This window comes from Lontra canadensis, unplaced genomic scaffold (genome assembly GCF_010015895.1).
Source record: "Lontra canadensis isolate GAN:19392208 unplaced genomic scaffold, GSC_riverotter_1.0 scaffold11, whole genome shotgun sequence".
Taxonomy (NCBI): Eukaryota; Metazoa; Chordata; class Mammalia; order Carnivora; family Mustelidae; genus Lontra; species Lontra canadensis.
This window is the reverse complement of record NW_022631005.1, coordinates 24,587,057-24,601,732: the sequence shown is the minus strand read 5'-3', so window position 1 is coordinate 24,601,732 and position 14,676 is coordinate 24,587,057. Positions and strand designations below refer to the sequence as shown.

The 14,676-nt window shown below is 37.0% G+C and overlaps 1 protein-coding gene across 4 annotated transcripts in view; it reads right to left on the bottom strand.

Annotated features, from left to right (window-relative positions):
* The window catches only part of ZRANB3 (zinc finger RANBP2-type containing 3), a 312,440-nt gene that overhangs the window by 52,042 nt on the left and 245,722 nt on the right, over positions 1 to 14,676 (bottom strand). For all 4 annotated transcript variants that reach the window (XM_032856167.1, XM_032856166.1, XM_032856168.1 and 1 more), the window contains 4 exons: positions 13,862 to 13,981; positions 11,101 to 11,220; positions 7,506 to 7,685; positions 6,390 to 6,542 (listed from right to left, as the gene is read on the bottom strand). In XM_032856167.1, coding sequence (XP_032712058.1) covers positions 6,390 to 6,542; positions 7,506 to 7,685; positions 11,101 to 11,220; positions 13,862 to 13,981 — 573 coding nt within the window. The remainder of the gene's footprint in view (positions 1 to 6,389; positions 6,543 to 7,505; positions 7,686 to 11,100; positions 11,221 to 13,861; positions 13,982 to 14,676) is intronic.

Genomic DNA, 14,676 nt, shown 5'->3' with positions numbered 1-14,676 from the left:
AAGAGGGCCAAACAGCTACTGGACCACAAGGGCAGAATTCGAGAGAGAAGTGACACCATAAGACCAAACAACATTAGAATAATTGGGATTCCAGAAGAAGAGGAAACAGAGAGGGGAGCAGAAGGTATATTGGAGAGAATTATTGGTGAGAATTTCCCCAATATGGCAAAGGGAACAAGCATCAAAATCCAGGAGGTTCAGAGAACCCCCCTCAAAATCAATAAGAATAGGTCCACACCCCGTCACCTAATAGTAAAATTTACAAGTCTTAGTGACAAAGAGAAAATCCTGAAAGCAGCCCAGGAAAAGAAGTCTGTAACATACAATGGTAAAAATATTAGATTGGCAGCAGACTTATCCACAGACACCTGGCAGGCCAGAAAAAGCTGGCATGATATATTCAGAGCACTAAACGAGAAAAACATGCAGCCAAGAATACTATATCCAGCTAGGCTATCATTGAAAGTAGAAGGAGAGATTAAAAGCTTCCAGGACAAACAAAAACTGAAAGAATTTGCAAACACCAAACCAGCTCTACAGGAAATATAGAAAGGGGTCCTCTAAGCAAAGAGAGACCCTAAAAGTAGTAGATCAGAAAGGAACAGAGACAATATACAGTAACAGTCACCTTACAGGCAATACAATGGCACTAAATTCATATCTCTCAATAGTTACCCTGAATGTAAATGGACTAAATGCCCCAATCAAAAGACACAGGGTATCAGAATGGATAAAAAAACAAAACCCATCTATATGTTGCCTACAAGAAACTCATTTTAGACCCGAAGACACCTCCAGATTGAAAGTGAGGAAAACAATTTACCATGCTAATGGCCATCAGAAGAAAGCAGGAGTGGCAATCCTTATATCAGATCAATTAGATTTTAAACCAAAGACTATAATTAGAGATGAGGAAGGACACTATATCATACTCAAAGATCTGTCCAACAAGAATATCTAACAATTTTAAATCTCTACGCCCCTAACATGGGAGCAGCCAACTATATAAACCAACTAATAACAAAATCAAAGAAACAAATCAACAATAATACAATAATAGTAGGGGATGTTAACACTCCCCTCACTGAAATGGACAGATCATCCAAGCAAAAGATCAACAAGGAAATAAAGGCCTTAAATGACACACTGGACCAGATGGACATCACAGATATATTCAGAACATTTCATTCCAAAGCAACAGAATACACATTCTTCTCTAGTGCCCATGGAACATTCTCCAGAATAGATCACATCCTCGGTCCTAAATCAGGTCTCAACCGGTATCAAAAGATTGGGATCATTCCCTGCACATTTTCAGACCACAATGCTCTGAAGCTAGAACTCAATCACAAGAGGAAATTTGGAAAGAACCCAAATACATGGAGACTAAATAGCATCCTTCTAAAGAATGAATGGGTCAACCAGGAAATTAAAGAAGAATTGAAAAAATTAATGTGAACAAATGATAATGAAAACACAACGGTTCAAAATCTGTGGGACACAACAAAGGCAGTCCTGAGAGGAAAATATATAGCGGTACAAGCCTTTCTCAAGAAACAAGAAAGGTCTGAGGTACACAACCTAACCCTACACCTAAAGGAGCTGGAGAAAGAACAAGAAAGAAACCCTAAACGCAGCAGGAGAAGAGAAATCATAAAGATCAGAGCAGAAATCAATGAAATAGAAACCAAAACCACAAAAGAACAAATCAACGAAACTAGGAGCTGGTTCTTTGAAAGAATTAATAAGATTGATAAACCCCTGGCCAGACTTATCAAAAAGAAAAGAGAAAGGCCCAAATAAATAAAATCATGAATGAGAGAGGAGAGATCACAACTAACACCAAAGAAATACAGACAATTATAAGAACATATTATGAGCAACTCTATGCCAACAAATTTGACAATCTGAAAGAAATGGATGCATTCCTAGAGACATATAAACTACCACAACTGAACCAGGAAGAAATAGAAAGCCTGAACAGACCCATAACCAGTAAGGAGATTGAAACAGTCATCAAAAATCTCCAAGCAAACAAAAGCCCAGGGCCAGACGGCTTCCCGGGGGAATTCTACCAAACATTTAAGGAAGAACTAATTCCTATTCTCCTGAAACTGTTCCAAAAAAATAGAAATGGAAGGAAAACTTCCAAACTCATTTTATGAGGCCAGCATCACCTTGATCCCAAAACCAGACAAGGATCCCATCAAAAAAGAGAACTACAGACCAATATCCTTGATGAACACAGATGCAAAAATTCTCACCAAAATACTAGCCAATAGGATCCAACAGTACATTAAAAGGATTATTCACCACGACCAAGTGGGATTTATTCCAGGGCTGCAAGGTTGGTTCAACATCCGCAAATCAATCAATGTGATACAACACATTAATAAAAGAAAGAACAAGAACCATAAGATACTCTCCATAGATGCTGAAAAAGCATTTGACAAAGTACAGCATCCCTTCCTGATCAAAACGCTTCAAAGTGTAGGGATAGAGGGCACATACCTCAATATTATCAAAGCCATCTATGAAAAACCCACCGCAAATATCATTCTCAATGGAGAAAAACTGAAAGCTTTTCCGCTAAGGTCAGGACCACGGCAGGGATGTCTATTATCACCACTGCTATTCAACATAGTACTAGAAGTCCTAGCCTCAGCAATCAGACAACAAAAGGAAATTAAAGGCATCCAAATCAGCAAAGAAGAAGTCAAACTCTCACTCTTAGCAGATGATATGATACTATATGTGGAAAACCCAAAAGACTCCACTCCAAAACTGCTAGAACTTGTACAGGAATTCAGTAAAGTGTCAGGATATAAAATCAATGCACAGAAATCAGTTGCATTTCTCTACACCAACAACAAGACAGAAGAAAGAGAAATTAAGGAGTCAATCCCATTTACAATTGCACCCAAAACTATAAGATACCTAGGAATAAACCTAACCAAAGAGGCTAAGAATCTATACTCAGAAAACTATAAAGTACTCATGAAAGAAATTGAGGAAGACACAAAGAAATGGAAAAATGTTCCATGCTCCTGGATTGGAAGAATAAATATTGTGAAAATGTCTATGCTACCTAAAGCAATCTACACATTTAATGCAATTCCTATAAAAATACCATCCATTTTTTTCAAAGAAATGGAACAAATAATCCTAAAATTTATATGGAACCAGAAAAGACCTCGAATAGCCATAGGAATATTGAAAAAGAAAGCCAAAGTTGGTGGCATCACAATTCCGGACTTCAAGCTTTATTACAAAGTTGTCATCATCAAGACAGCATGGTACTGGCACAAAAACAGACACATAGATCAATGGAACAGAATAGAGAGCCCAGAAATAGACCCTCAACTCTAAGCAGGAAATAATGCTCAATGGAAAAAAGACAGCCTCTTCAATAAATGGTGTTGGGAAAATTGGACGGCCACTTGCAGAAAAATGAAATTGGATCGTTTCCTTACACCACACACGAAAATAGACTCAAAATGGATGAAGGACCTCAATGTGAGAAAGGAATCCATCAACATCCTTGAGGAGAACACAGGCAGCAACCTCTTCGACCTCAGACGCAGCAACATCTTCCTAGGAACATCGCCAAAGGCAAGGGAAGCAAGGGCAAAAATGAACTATTGGGATTTTATCAAGATCAAAAGCTTTTGCACAGCAAAGGAAACAGTTCACAAAACCAAAAGACAACTGAAAGAATGGGAGAAGATATTTGCAAACGACATATCAGATAAAGGGCTAGTGTCCAAAATCTATAAAGAACTTAGCAAACTCAACACCCAAAGAACAAATAATCCAATCAAGAAATGGGCAGAAGACATGAACAGACATTTCTGCAAAGAAGACATCCAGATGGCCAACAGACACATGAAAAAGTGCTCCATATCACTGGGCATCAGGGAAATACAAATCAAAACCACAATGAGATACCACCTCACACCAGTCAGAATGGCTAAAATTAACAAGTCAGGAAATGACAGATGCTGGCGAGGATGTGGAAAAAGGGGAACCCTCCTACACTGTTGGTGGGAATGCACGCTGGTGCAACCACTCTGGAAAACAGCATGGAGGTTCCTCAAAATGTTGAAAATAGAACTAACCTATGACCCAGAAACTACACTACTAGGTATTTACCCTAAAGATACAAACGTAGCGATCCGAAGGGGCACATGCACCTGAATGTTTATAGCAGCAATGTCTACAATAGCCAAACTATGGAAAGAACCTAGATGTCCATCAACAGATGAATGGATAAAGAAGATGTGGTATATATACAGAATGGAATACTATGCAGTCATCAAAAGAAATGAAATCTTGCCATTTGCGACAACGTTGATGGAACTAGAGGGTATCATGCTTAGCGAAATAAGTCAATCGGAGAAAGACAACTATCATAAGATCTCCCTGATATGAGGAAGTGGAGATGCAACATGGGGGGTTAAGGGGGTAGGAGAAGAATAAATGAAACAAGATGGGATTGGGAGGGAGACAAACCATAAGTGACTCTTAATCTCACAAAACAAACTGAGGGTTGATGGGGGGAGCGGTGTTGGGAGAGGGGGTGTGGGGTTATTGACATTGGGGAGGGTATGTGCTATGGTGAGTGCTGTGAAGTGTGTAAACCTGGCGATTCACAGACCTGTACCCCTGGGGATAAAAATATATGTTTATAAAAAATTTAAAAAAATATTTCAATTTGGAAAAAAAACAAACAAAAAACAACCACATTGAGATACCACCTTACACCAGTTAGAATGGCCAAAATTAGCAAGACAGGAAACAACATGTGTTGGAGAGGATGTGGAGAAAGGGGAACCCTCTTACACTGTTGGTGGGAATGCAAGTTGGTATAGCCACTTTGGAGAACAATGTGGAGATTCCTTAAGAAATTAAAAATAGAGCTTCCCTATGACTCTGTAATTGCACTACTGGGTATTTACCCCAAAGATACAGATGTAGTGAAAAGAAGGGCCATCTGTACCCCCAATGTTTATAGCAGCAATGGCCACGGTCGTCAAACTGTGGAAAGAAACAAGATGCCCTTCAATGGACGAATGGATAAGGAAGATGTGGTCCATATACACTATGGAGTATTATGCCTCCATCAGAAAGGATGAATACCCAACTTTTGTATCAACATGAATGGGACTGGAAGAGATTATGCTGAGTGAAATAAGTCAAGCAGAGAGAGTCAATTTTCATATGGTTTCACTTATTTGTGGAGCATAACAAATAACATGGAGGGCATAGGGAGATGGAGAGGAGAAGGGAGTTGAGGGAAATTGGAAGGGGAAGTGAACCTTGAGAGACTATGGACTCTGAAAAACAACCTGATGGTTTTGAAGGGGCGGGGGTGGGGTGGGAGGTTGGGAGAGCCAGGTGGTGGGTATTAAGGAGGGCACGTATTGCATGGAGCACTGGGTGTGGTGCAAAAACAATGAATTCTGTTACGCTGAAAAGAAATAAAATTAAAAAAAAAAAGAAAAGGGAAAAAAGGAAAAAGAAAAAAGAAAAGAAAGAAAGGTGCTTTCATAAGCCAGATATTACGAAAAACAAAGAAAAAAAGTAAAGAATTATAACACAGAACTATTATCCCAAGTTCTAGTGATATATTTTTTTTCTAGTGATATATTTTTAAAATGAAGAAAAATAAAGTTCATCTTTACAGAAAAATGCCAACAAATAAATATAGAAGCAAAGATAGAAATAGAAAAACCACTATTTCAAAATGACCCAGACAAAGATCACAGTGAATGCTAACACCACTGGATGAAAGGTTTTGGACACAGGATAGCCACATAATCTCAAAACACCACACCACAGATTATTTAGTAATTGTCAGGGGAAAATGTGCCTTTATAGTTCGCCTTATTTTGGTGAGGCAAAGCTTCTCCCATGCTTATTGGTTATTCGGGTGTCCTCTAATGCTCACATTCTCGGTCTATTTTTCTGTTGCCTTGTTTGTATTTTATTAATTACATTGTATAAATTCTTATACACTTTGGACATTGTAATACAAATGTCTTTACAGAGTCTGTGACCTGCTTGTGTTCCACTTTTGGCAAATTTATACATTCTCCCCTGTCCTCTTGATTGTACATATAGCCACCTACGTTTTCTTCTGAAGGCTGGATTCTATTGAGCCTGCTTTTCTAAGGATAACAGTGAGCATTGGCCTTAACTGTTGGAAGATACAAGCCACTGGTGCAGCCTCCTTTCAATGTCATCTTGTGGCTCTAGGAGGTTTTCCAGCTTTACGTGGAACCTCCTTTCAACAGCACAATCAAAATTTGCTATAAAAAATATGATAAAGTTATAGTTTTAGGACATTAAAACTTAAAAAAAGAAAGGAATTTGTCATATAATCTTACGTGAGTGAACAAAACTTCATTCCTGAGCTCTTCAAAGCTTTCATTTGGAGTCCAAGCTTCAGCAAACTGCAGGAAGTCCCATTTTTCCTTATCACCTTCCTCAACCTGAAGTTTCTCCTTCCTACCATTCAATGTGCTCCCTGTAACTTGTGTCTGTAAAGTGAAGAAGCATATGAATTTTACAAAAGTTCTCTCACAGCTGATACTTACTAAGGAGTGACCTGATTTTGCATTTAAACCACAAGCAATTCACCAAAGAAACTTAAGTGTTTTAACCTATCATGGACTTCAGTAATAAAATTTTTCAAATTTACAACCGAATTGCCAAGTAGATGATTCCCATACTTAATGAGGAAAATGTCTAACCAGAGAAGTTATACTATTTGCTCTCATAAAAACTTCATTCTAATATTTATAAACTTTGAAACTGAACCCACATAATTGGCCATTTTGAATACATATATACTCCATGCTTGAAAAACATCCTCTAATAATTAGTCAAATCCTTTCTATGAATACCTCTCTGGGCTGGGGAGGAGAAGAGACAGTTGAGTGGACAGAACAAGTGACATCCCTGCTACCCTTTCTGGGGACCAGGTACAGGCTGTCTTCTGCTCAAAATTAGCCAGGAACTCAATCCTTCCTGGTAAGGGTTTATTCTTAGCTTACAAAAAGGACTTGGGGTTTGACACTGTTATTATTCCTTGCTAGCTCATCCTTTTCTGATCTCTAAAATAGTAGATGAAGGCCATGGAAGACAATAAGAACACATGTAAGTGCACATCTCTCCCTTAACGGAGAGGATATGTAAGGTACTACCAACTGAAGACGTCTCTAACCTTGGTTCGTATTAACATCACTATCTTAGTGTACTTGAATATCCTTTGCCTGAAAACACTACAACTCAGCCTCTTAACTTACGTAGGCTCCACATAATGAATAAAATGGTAACCTGGACATTGGGGAGGGTATGTGCTATGGTGAGTGCTGGAAGTGTGTAAGCCTGACGATTCATAGACCTGTACCCCTGGGGCTAATAATACATTATATGTTAATTTAAAAAAGTAATAAAAAATTTTTGAAAAAAAAGTAACCTGGTTTGAATTCAAGCTTTACCTTTCGATTCAACATTCCCCACATAAGGGTGTCTAGAGTCCCATTTGCAACAAGGTAGTGAATATTCACAGAACTGCACTGTCCAATTCGGTGTGCCCGGTCTTCTGCTTGTTTTATATGTCCAGGGTCCCAGTACAACTCAGCAAATACAACATGAGTTGCAGCAGTAAATGTCAAACCCTAAGCAAAATAAAGTGAAGAAACTGGATGCAAATAAACTGAAAATGTAACACAGAGCCAGATATAATAAAGTCTTTCTGAACATGTTAAATGAACAAGAGAAAGCTAAAGGACTTAAAAATAAATCAGTCTTTCGTTTTAAGCCAAATTAAGAAAATTTAATTCAGGAAAGGCAAATGAAGACTGCTTACTGCAAATGTCCAGGTGAACTACAAAAAACACATTTAAAAGGTATTTCAATACTTCAAAAGTTAGTTTGATGGATATATATATAAACAAAATCACTTTATCCTCTGATGAGGACTGGATTCACATTACCACTGGAAAATCTAATAAAATACATTATAAATGAGAATATAATTTCTAACACATGGTATCCATAGCAACTAGGCAGAGAGCAATGACTTCTTCTATTCATTTAATTCATAGTGTTGTTCTATAAAGCAGGAAAATCATGTCTTCAGTCACACTGTTCTCTTCCCATGAAATTTCTCATGTTACATCTCAAACACCCTTAAGTTTACTGGCTTCTATCTCAATATATATAACACAATCGGATTTTTTGTGCAATTGCATTTTACATCAGTTTGAAATAGTGTGACATTATTAAGTATTAACTAGGTCTTCTTGTATAATCACTATATGAAAAATAATGCAAATCTCCTCGAATTAAGAGTGTTTTTAAAAATGCATGATTTTAAAGTTGAAAGGCTGGTGAAACATGAAGCATACTTAAGCTATTGTCACACATTAGTCAGTGATGTTATGTGGTTGAAAGAAATACCTACCATCCTTTGAAAGAATCATCTAATCCATGCTGTTCATATGCCCTGGAACTTCCATCAGAGAATGACTTTTGTGACTGCTGTGCTGTTATTTTTACATTGCTTTAACTTAAAATATTTTTATATCACATAACAACATTATCATTAGCATTCATGAAATGGTGGCATGAGTTCTCAAGTTGAAAAATTCACTAAAGACCCATCACTTTGGAACAGAAGTTAGAAGTTATAAAAACATGCAAAGCCAACAACCATCAAGCTAAACTGTGCTGATATTTAGGACAGGAAACACCACAAAACATTAGAGATGATGCTAGAAAATAACAAATAGTATTTAAAGAGGGAAGAACACCTTTAAGTGTGTTAGAGGTATCATATAACCATACAAGAATAAAGGGGAAATATGCTGGCAAGACCCAAATCCCTCTAACATACTACTAAACTACAATGGAAGATTCACATGCCCCAAGAACAAAGCCCTTTCTAGTTTCCTTTATTCCTATGAACATACTAGTGTTCAGGTATATGAGTTTTGAATTATACCAGGTTCTCAGGAATACAGCCTTGAATAAAATATGGGTGTCCTAAACAATCTTAATTTCAGAAGGTCTTTTATCAAGCCACCCCCAGATCCTCCTGCCTGGCTTCCTTCTACTTTTTTTCTCCCATGTTATGAGTACTCTATTTCTAATTTTAAGCTCTTTTTGATGACATTCTCTTTGGCTGGAATATTCTAACAGATATAAAACTTAGACTCCTAGAGATTTAATCCAACATGAGGGAAGTGTTGACACAACCCTCCTTTTGGTAAGAACTCCTGGTGAGTTCTAGAACTTCCAAATCCTCATGGAGCTTCTCTCTATATAAAATTTTATAGACATCAATTACCTGGCTAAAAGCAGATCTTTGGCCCTGGTTCAGATTCCAGAGTCGACAGATCTACTATATATCAAGCTGGATGCACAGAAAATATGCTCAATCACTTTTCCCTATGTTAAAAATCCTGGCTTGGGAATTTACATCAAAATATTGTAGAATGTTAGCAGGAAAAAAAGTCCAGAAGGATCCCCCTTACATAGTGTGGCAGAGACTGTCACTATCTTCCATAATAGCTATTTGGTTCTTATTTCTTTGTAATGTAACACCTGATTTTCAGTGTGACTAGACAAAATAAAGGCTACTTTTTCCAGCTTCCCTTGAAGTTAGCTGTAACCAAGGGGCTAACTGCAGGTGAATGAAATGAAGCAATGATGCATGCCTTTCTCCAGTCAGGGGCCTGGATCACAGATATGATGGAAGAACTAGAGCAGCTCTCTTAAATAAGAGGTATCTGCTAGGAGTGGTAAAGCAGAAAGCTGGAGAGGCTTAAGCTTTAAGGACTTTGTGGAACTACCACGCTAACCTTGGACTGTCTGCACGAGAGAATTAAACTTTGTGTATTTGAGTCATTCTTAATTTGGGTTTTCATTTACTTGCACCCAAACCCAATCCTAAGGGTCAAACCAGAGGTGCTCCATAAAAAGTCCTCAGACAGAAGAGTTCTTTTCTCTCAGGTCACCTTGCCTCACAGGCGCTGGTGAAACCAATCAAGTAAGATAAGTGCTATAGGAAATGAAAGCTGCCCAGAGCAATCTATACTTTCAACACCATTCCGATCAAAATATCAATGGCACTTTTCATACTGCTGGAACAAACAATCCTAAAATTTGTATGGAACCAAAAAAGACGCCAAATTGCCAAGGAAATGTTGAAAAAGTAAGGAAAATTCTATGCAAATTCAAAGTTAGGAAAAAAGAAGAAAGGTAATGGAAAAGTATTAGGATTAAATGAACTATACTCATCTAGGAAATTCTTTCCTTGAAAATTTAAGAAGAGTTGAGTCAGAGGTGTTGAGGTCTCCTTCTATTATACTTTCTCTCCAAAGCAGAATATTTATTACACCTTTATCTTGATATAAAGTTATAATTATGGTTAATGACCTTTTTATTATCTTAATGACATTATCAAATTTATGCCTGGAATTTCTTTTTTTTTCTTTTGATAAACTTTATTGAGTTATAATTTCCATAAAATAGAAGGTACCAATTTTAAATTTAGCATCTTGTGAATTTTAGCAAATATATACATCTATGTTCTTTCAAATTTTAAAATATAGGAATGAGGTCACAGTGTATGTACTATTCTGCAACTGGTTTAGGGATTCAATAATGTCATGGACATTTTTTGTTTCATGACACTGACCTCTTTTTTTTTTTATTATATATTTTTTTATTATGTTTTGTTAGTCACCATACAGTACATCATTAGTTTTTGATGTTGTGTTCCATGATCCATTGTTTGCGTATAACACCCAGTACTCCATGCAATACATGCCCTCCTTAATACCCATCACTGGGGTAACCCCTCTTCCTCTACCCCCCCTGCCAAAACCCTTAGTTTGTTTCTTGGCATCCATAGTCTCTCATGGTTCGTCTCCTCCTCCAATGCCCCCTGCTTCATTTTCCCCTTTCTTCTCCTAATGTCCTCCATGCTATTCTTTGTATTCCACAAATAAGTGAAACCATATGATAATTGACTTTTCTCTGCTTGACTTATTCTACTTAGCATAATCTCCTCCTGGAATTTCTTACCTGGCCAGCAGCCTGAATGCTTAGGATAGCCACACGAGTATCAGGATCCTTTTGAAACTGATTAACTAGATGTATTCTTTCTGAAGATGGAACGCTTCCATCTATCCTAATGTACCGAGCCTAGTATCAACAAGGGAAATGGCAAAATTAGCACAAAACCCTATGCACCCATCCCATTTAATATGTTTCATACTGTATTTTTATGCTCAAATAATAAAATAGAAATGGGGTAAGATGAAATGTTAGTAAATGTTAAATAGGAAGAATTTTAATCAAGTTTCTTAATATCTTCTTATAACAATTCCGTATTTTTAAATCTTTTCACATACTTGACAGTAGGATCAATGTCTAATTCATCCTCACACCATCAATGCCAAGTGCAATGCCTTGTATATAACAGGAGCTCCATAAATCATCACTGAATTAAGCTAATGCCTTTAGTAAAATTCTGTGTGAATTCATACGCAAACTTTAAATGATGGATCAAATTAACTTGAAAGTTACAGGTTCACTGATTCCAAAGTAAAAATAAAGCCAGACAGGGGAAAAGAGAGAAAGAGGTTTTTACCCATATTATTATGGATTCATGAAGAACAGTGCATTTACTTCTGAAATATCCCAATATTAACTGGGAAAATATATTTTTTAGTATACCATTTGAACTAATTTTTTTTTTTTTTTTTTGCATTCTTAAGCTTAACAGAGATATGTGAAACGGTCACCTCTATTGAATTTGGGAACCAAGACACTCACACACATTTTTAAAAAGTAGGGAAACAGTAAGTGCTAAACTCAACAGTGCTATCTTCTAGAAATGATTTGGGTTAGGAAAAGGGAGCAATCAGTGTGTGTTAAAGTAGCTAAAAAGCACTCATTACTCAACTTTCTAAAATTCAGTATTAAGTCGTGAATTTCAAATAGTCTCATTTACATATGCACTTCTATGGAAAACATAACCTTATATAGTTGAGACACACAAATACTCACTTTCATAAGGAAATAGTTAATCATTAAATAGAATGCCCCATATTAACTTTCTACGTCTTCACAGACAGATATACATTGACCAGTGATCCATTAAAATCCCATAAGGGAGATTATAAAATCTTCCAACAGTCTTTCTAAAGAAAACACACATAGTCAGGCTAGGGAGACTTTGGGCGAGATTCACCTCCAACCCATGAGTACCTATTGTTTTTAATGGATAGTGATACTAAATGGGATTCTAAACATATCAGTAAAGGAGAAGTGGGGAGAATAGACTGCTATACTTAGAATAGATCCTAGTAATTTTAGTTTTAAGCTTAATGGAATCAAAATAGAAAATATTATGAATTTAATTTTATTGCCTAATCATTAGAAAAAATTTCAAAGGCTAATTAACTCTTCCCTCAAAAGGCATTTTAAAGAGGGGCGCCTGGGTGGCTCAGTGGGTTAAGGCCTCTGTCTTTGGCTCAGGTCAGGATCCCGGGGTCCTGGGATCGAGCCCCGCATCGGGCTCTCTGCTCAGCAGGGAGCCTGCTTCCTCCTCTCTCTCTCTCTGCCTGCCTCTCTGCCTACTTGTGATCTCTGTCAAATAAATTAAAAAAAAAAAATTCTAAAAAAAAAAAAAGGCATTTTAAAGATGTGATATTATAATCAGTGTGAGAGCACCTTTTCACAGATAGCATTTTATTATATTGTCATCAATCCTCCTATGAAGGAAACACTAGGATTACTTCTTTGGTAGTATTAATAAACATACTGGCAAATGTTCAAAAAATGTATACCAAGTTTTAAAAAACATGGCTTAGGGGCGCCTGGGTGGCTCAGTGGGTTAAAGCCTCTGCCTTCAGCTCAGTTCATAATCCTGGGGTCCTGGGATCGGGCCCCACATTGGGCTCTCTGCTCAGCAGGGAGCCTGCTTCCCCCTCTCTCTCTGCCTGCCTCTCTGACTACTTGTGATCTCTGTCAAATAAATAAATAAAATCTTTAAAAAAAAAAAAAAAACTCTACCTACATAGGCAAGTGGTTCTGCTGCTACATGTATATTAAGTTCACACAATTTGTCAGGAAATTTCTTCTGGCTGTTTCTGAGCATCTCTAAAAGCCCTCAGCACATAAAGAGAGATACCAGATTTAAACTCTGAAAGAAAACATGGCAGATGCTGTCACTGATAGAAAAGACTGCTGGGGAATTAGGTGAACCTAAGAAAATGCAGCAAGGCCAGCAGGTTTGGGGAGCTTACTGGAGAGGGTACCTGGCCTATCTCTTTCAAACTCACCTGTACTAAATCTTACTCTAAGTCATACTCTACAGAGTATGTTCCCTGGAAATTTAAAAGGTGTGACTGCAGCTGGACTAAAATTGGCTAAATTCATTCTGTTTCCCCTTGACATCACCTGTATTTTAAGGCTGACTTGCAGGTAAATTAAAAATTTTAATTTTTAACTGTCTACACCAGTCTCAAATGGTATATCTGGTAACAATAATGGAATTCACAATATATCCTATCAAGTCAGCATATTTTTAATCAATCCAGATAATTAGTTCAGTGGAAAATTATAATCCTGGAATAAAAGAAAAAGTTTAATAGTTTACCATCAACATAATAATAATATGATATTAGTATAATTAGCAAGAAAAAAAATCTAATCATAATGAAAATATCATCATTTAAAGAAGGCCAAAAGAACCTTCAAATTACAAGACTACAATTAATGTTTAGTATATTAAAAACCTGCATCCTAAAAAGTATTTTATATAAAAATGATAACATACCTTGTTTTCTATGACTGCTTCTGTGCAAGCTTGGAGCATGCTTAAGTGATGAGCAAAAACCAGAAACTTCAGTGAATCATTCTGAAGCATCATCTTAATATAGTCCTTTACAGCACCTGCCTAAATATTAAAAGTTAAACCTTATTAATGGTATATAAATCTTTATGAAAAAAATCACATCACTTGGAACTAGGGGGTATTATGCTGAGCGAAATAAGTCAATCAGAGAAAGACAATTATCATATGATCTCTCTGATAGGAGGAATTTGAGAGGCAGGGCAGGGGGGTCTGGGGATAGGGAAGGAAAAAATGAAAAAAAAAATGGGATCATGAGGGAGACAAACCATCAGAGACCCTTAATCTCACAAAACAAACTGAGGGTTGCTGGGGGGGGTGGTAGGGAGAAGGTGGTTGGGTTATGGACATTGGGGAAGGTATGTGATACAGTGAGTGCTGTGAAATGTGTAAGCCTGATGATTCACAGACCTATACCCCTGGGGCAAAGAATGCATTATATGTTAATAAAAATAATTTTTAAAAAATCACATCACTTCCAAAGGGACACATGCACCCGAATGTTTATAGCAGCAATGTCCACAATAGCCAAAGTATGGAAAGAACCTAGATGTCCATCAACAGATGAATAGATAAAGAAGATGGGGTACATATATATATGATGGAATATTATGCAGCCATCAAAAAATGAAATCTTGCCATTTGCAATGACGTGACTGGAACCAGAGGGGTGGCTGGGTGATAGACATTGGAGAAGGTATGTGCTATGGTGAGAAAAAATAAATTAAAAAATAAAAATT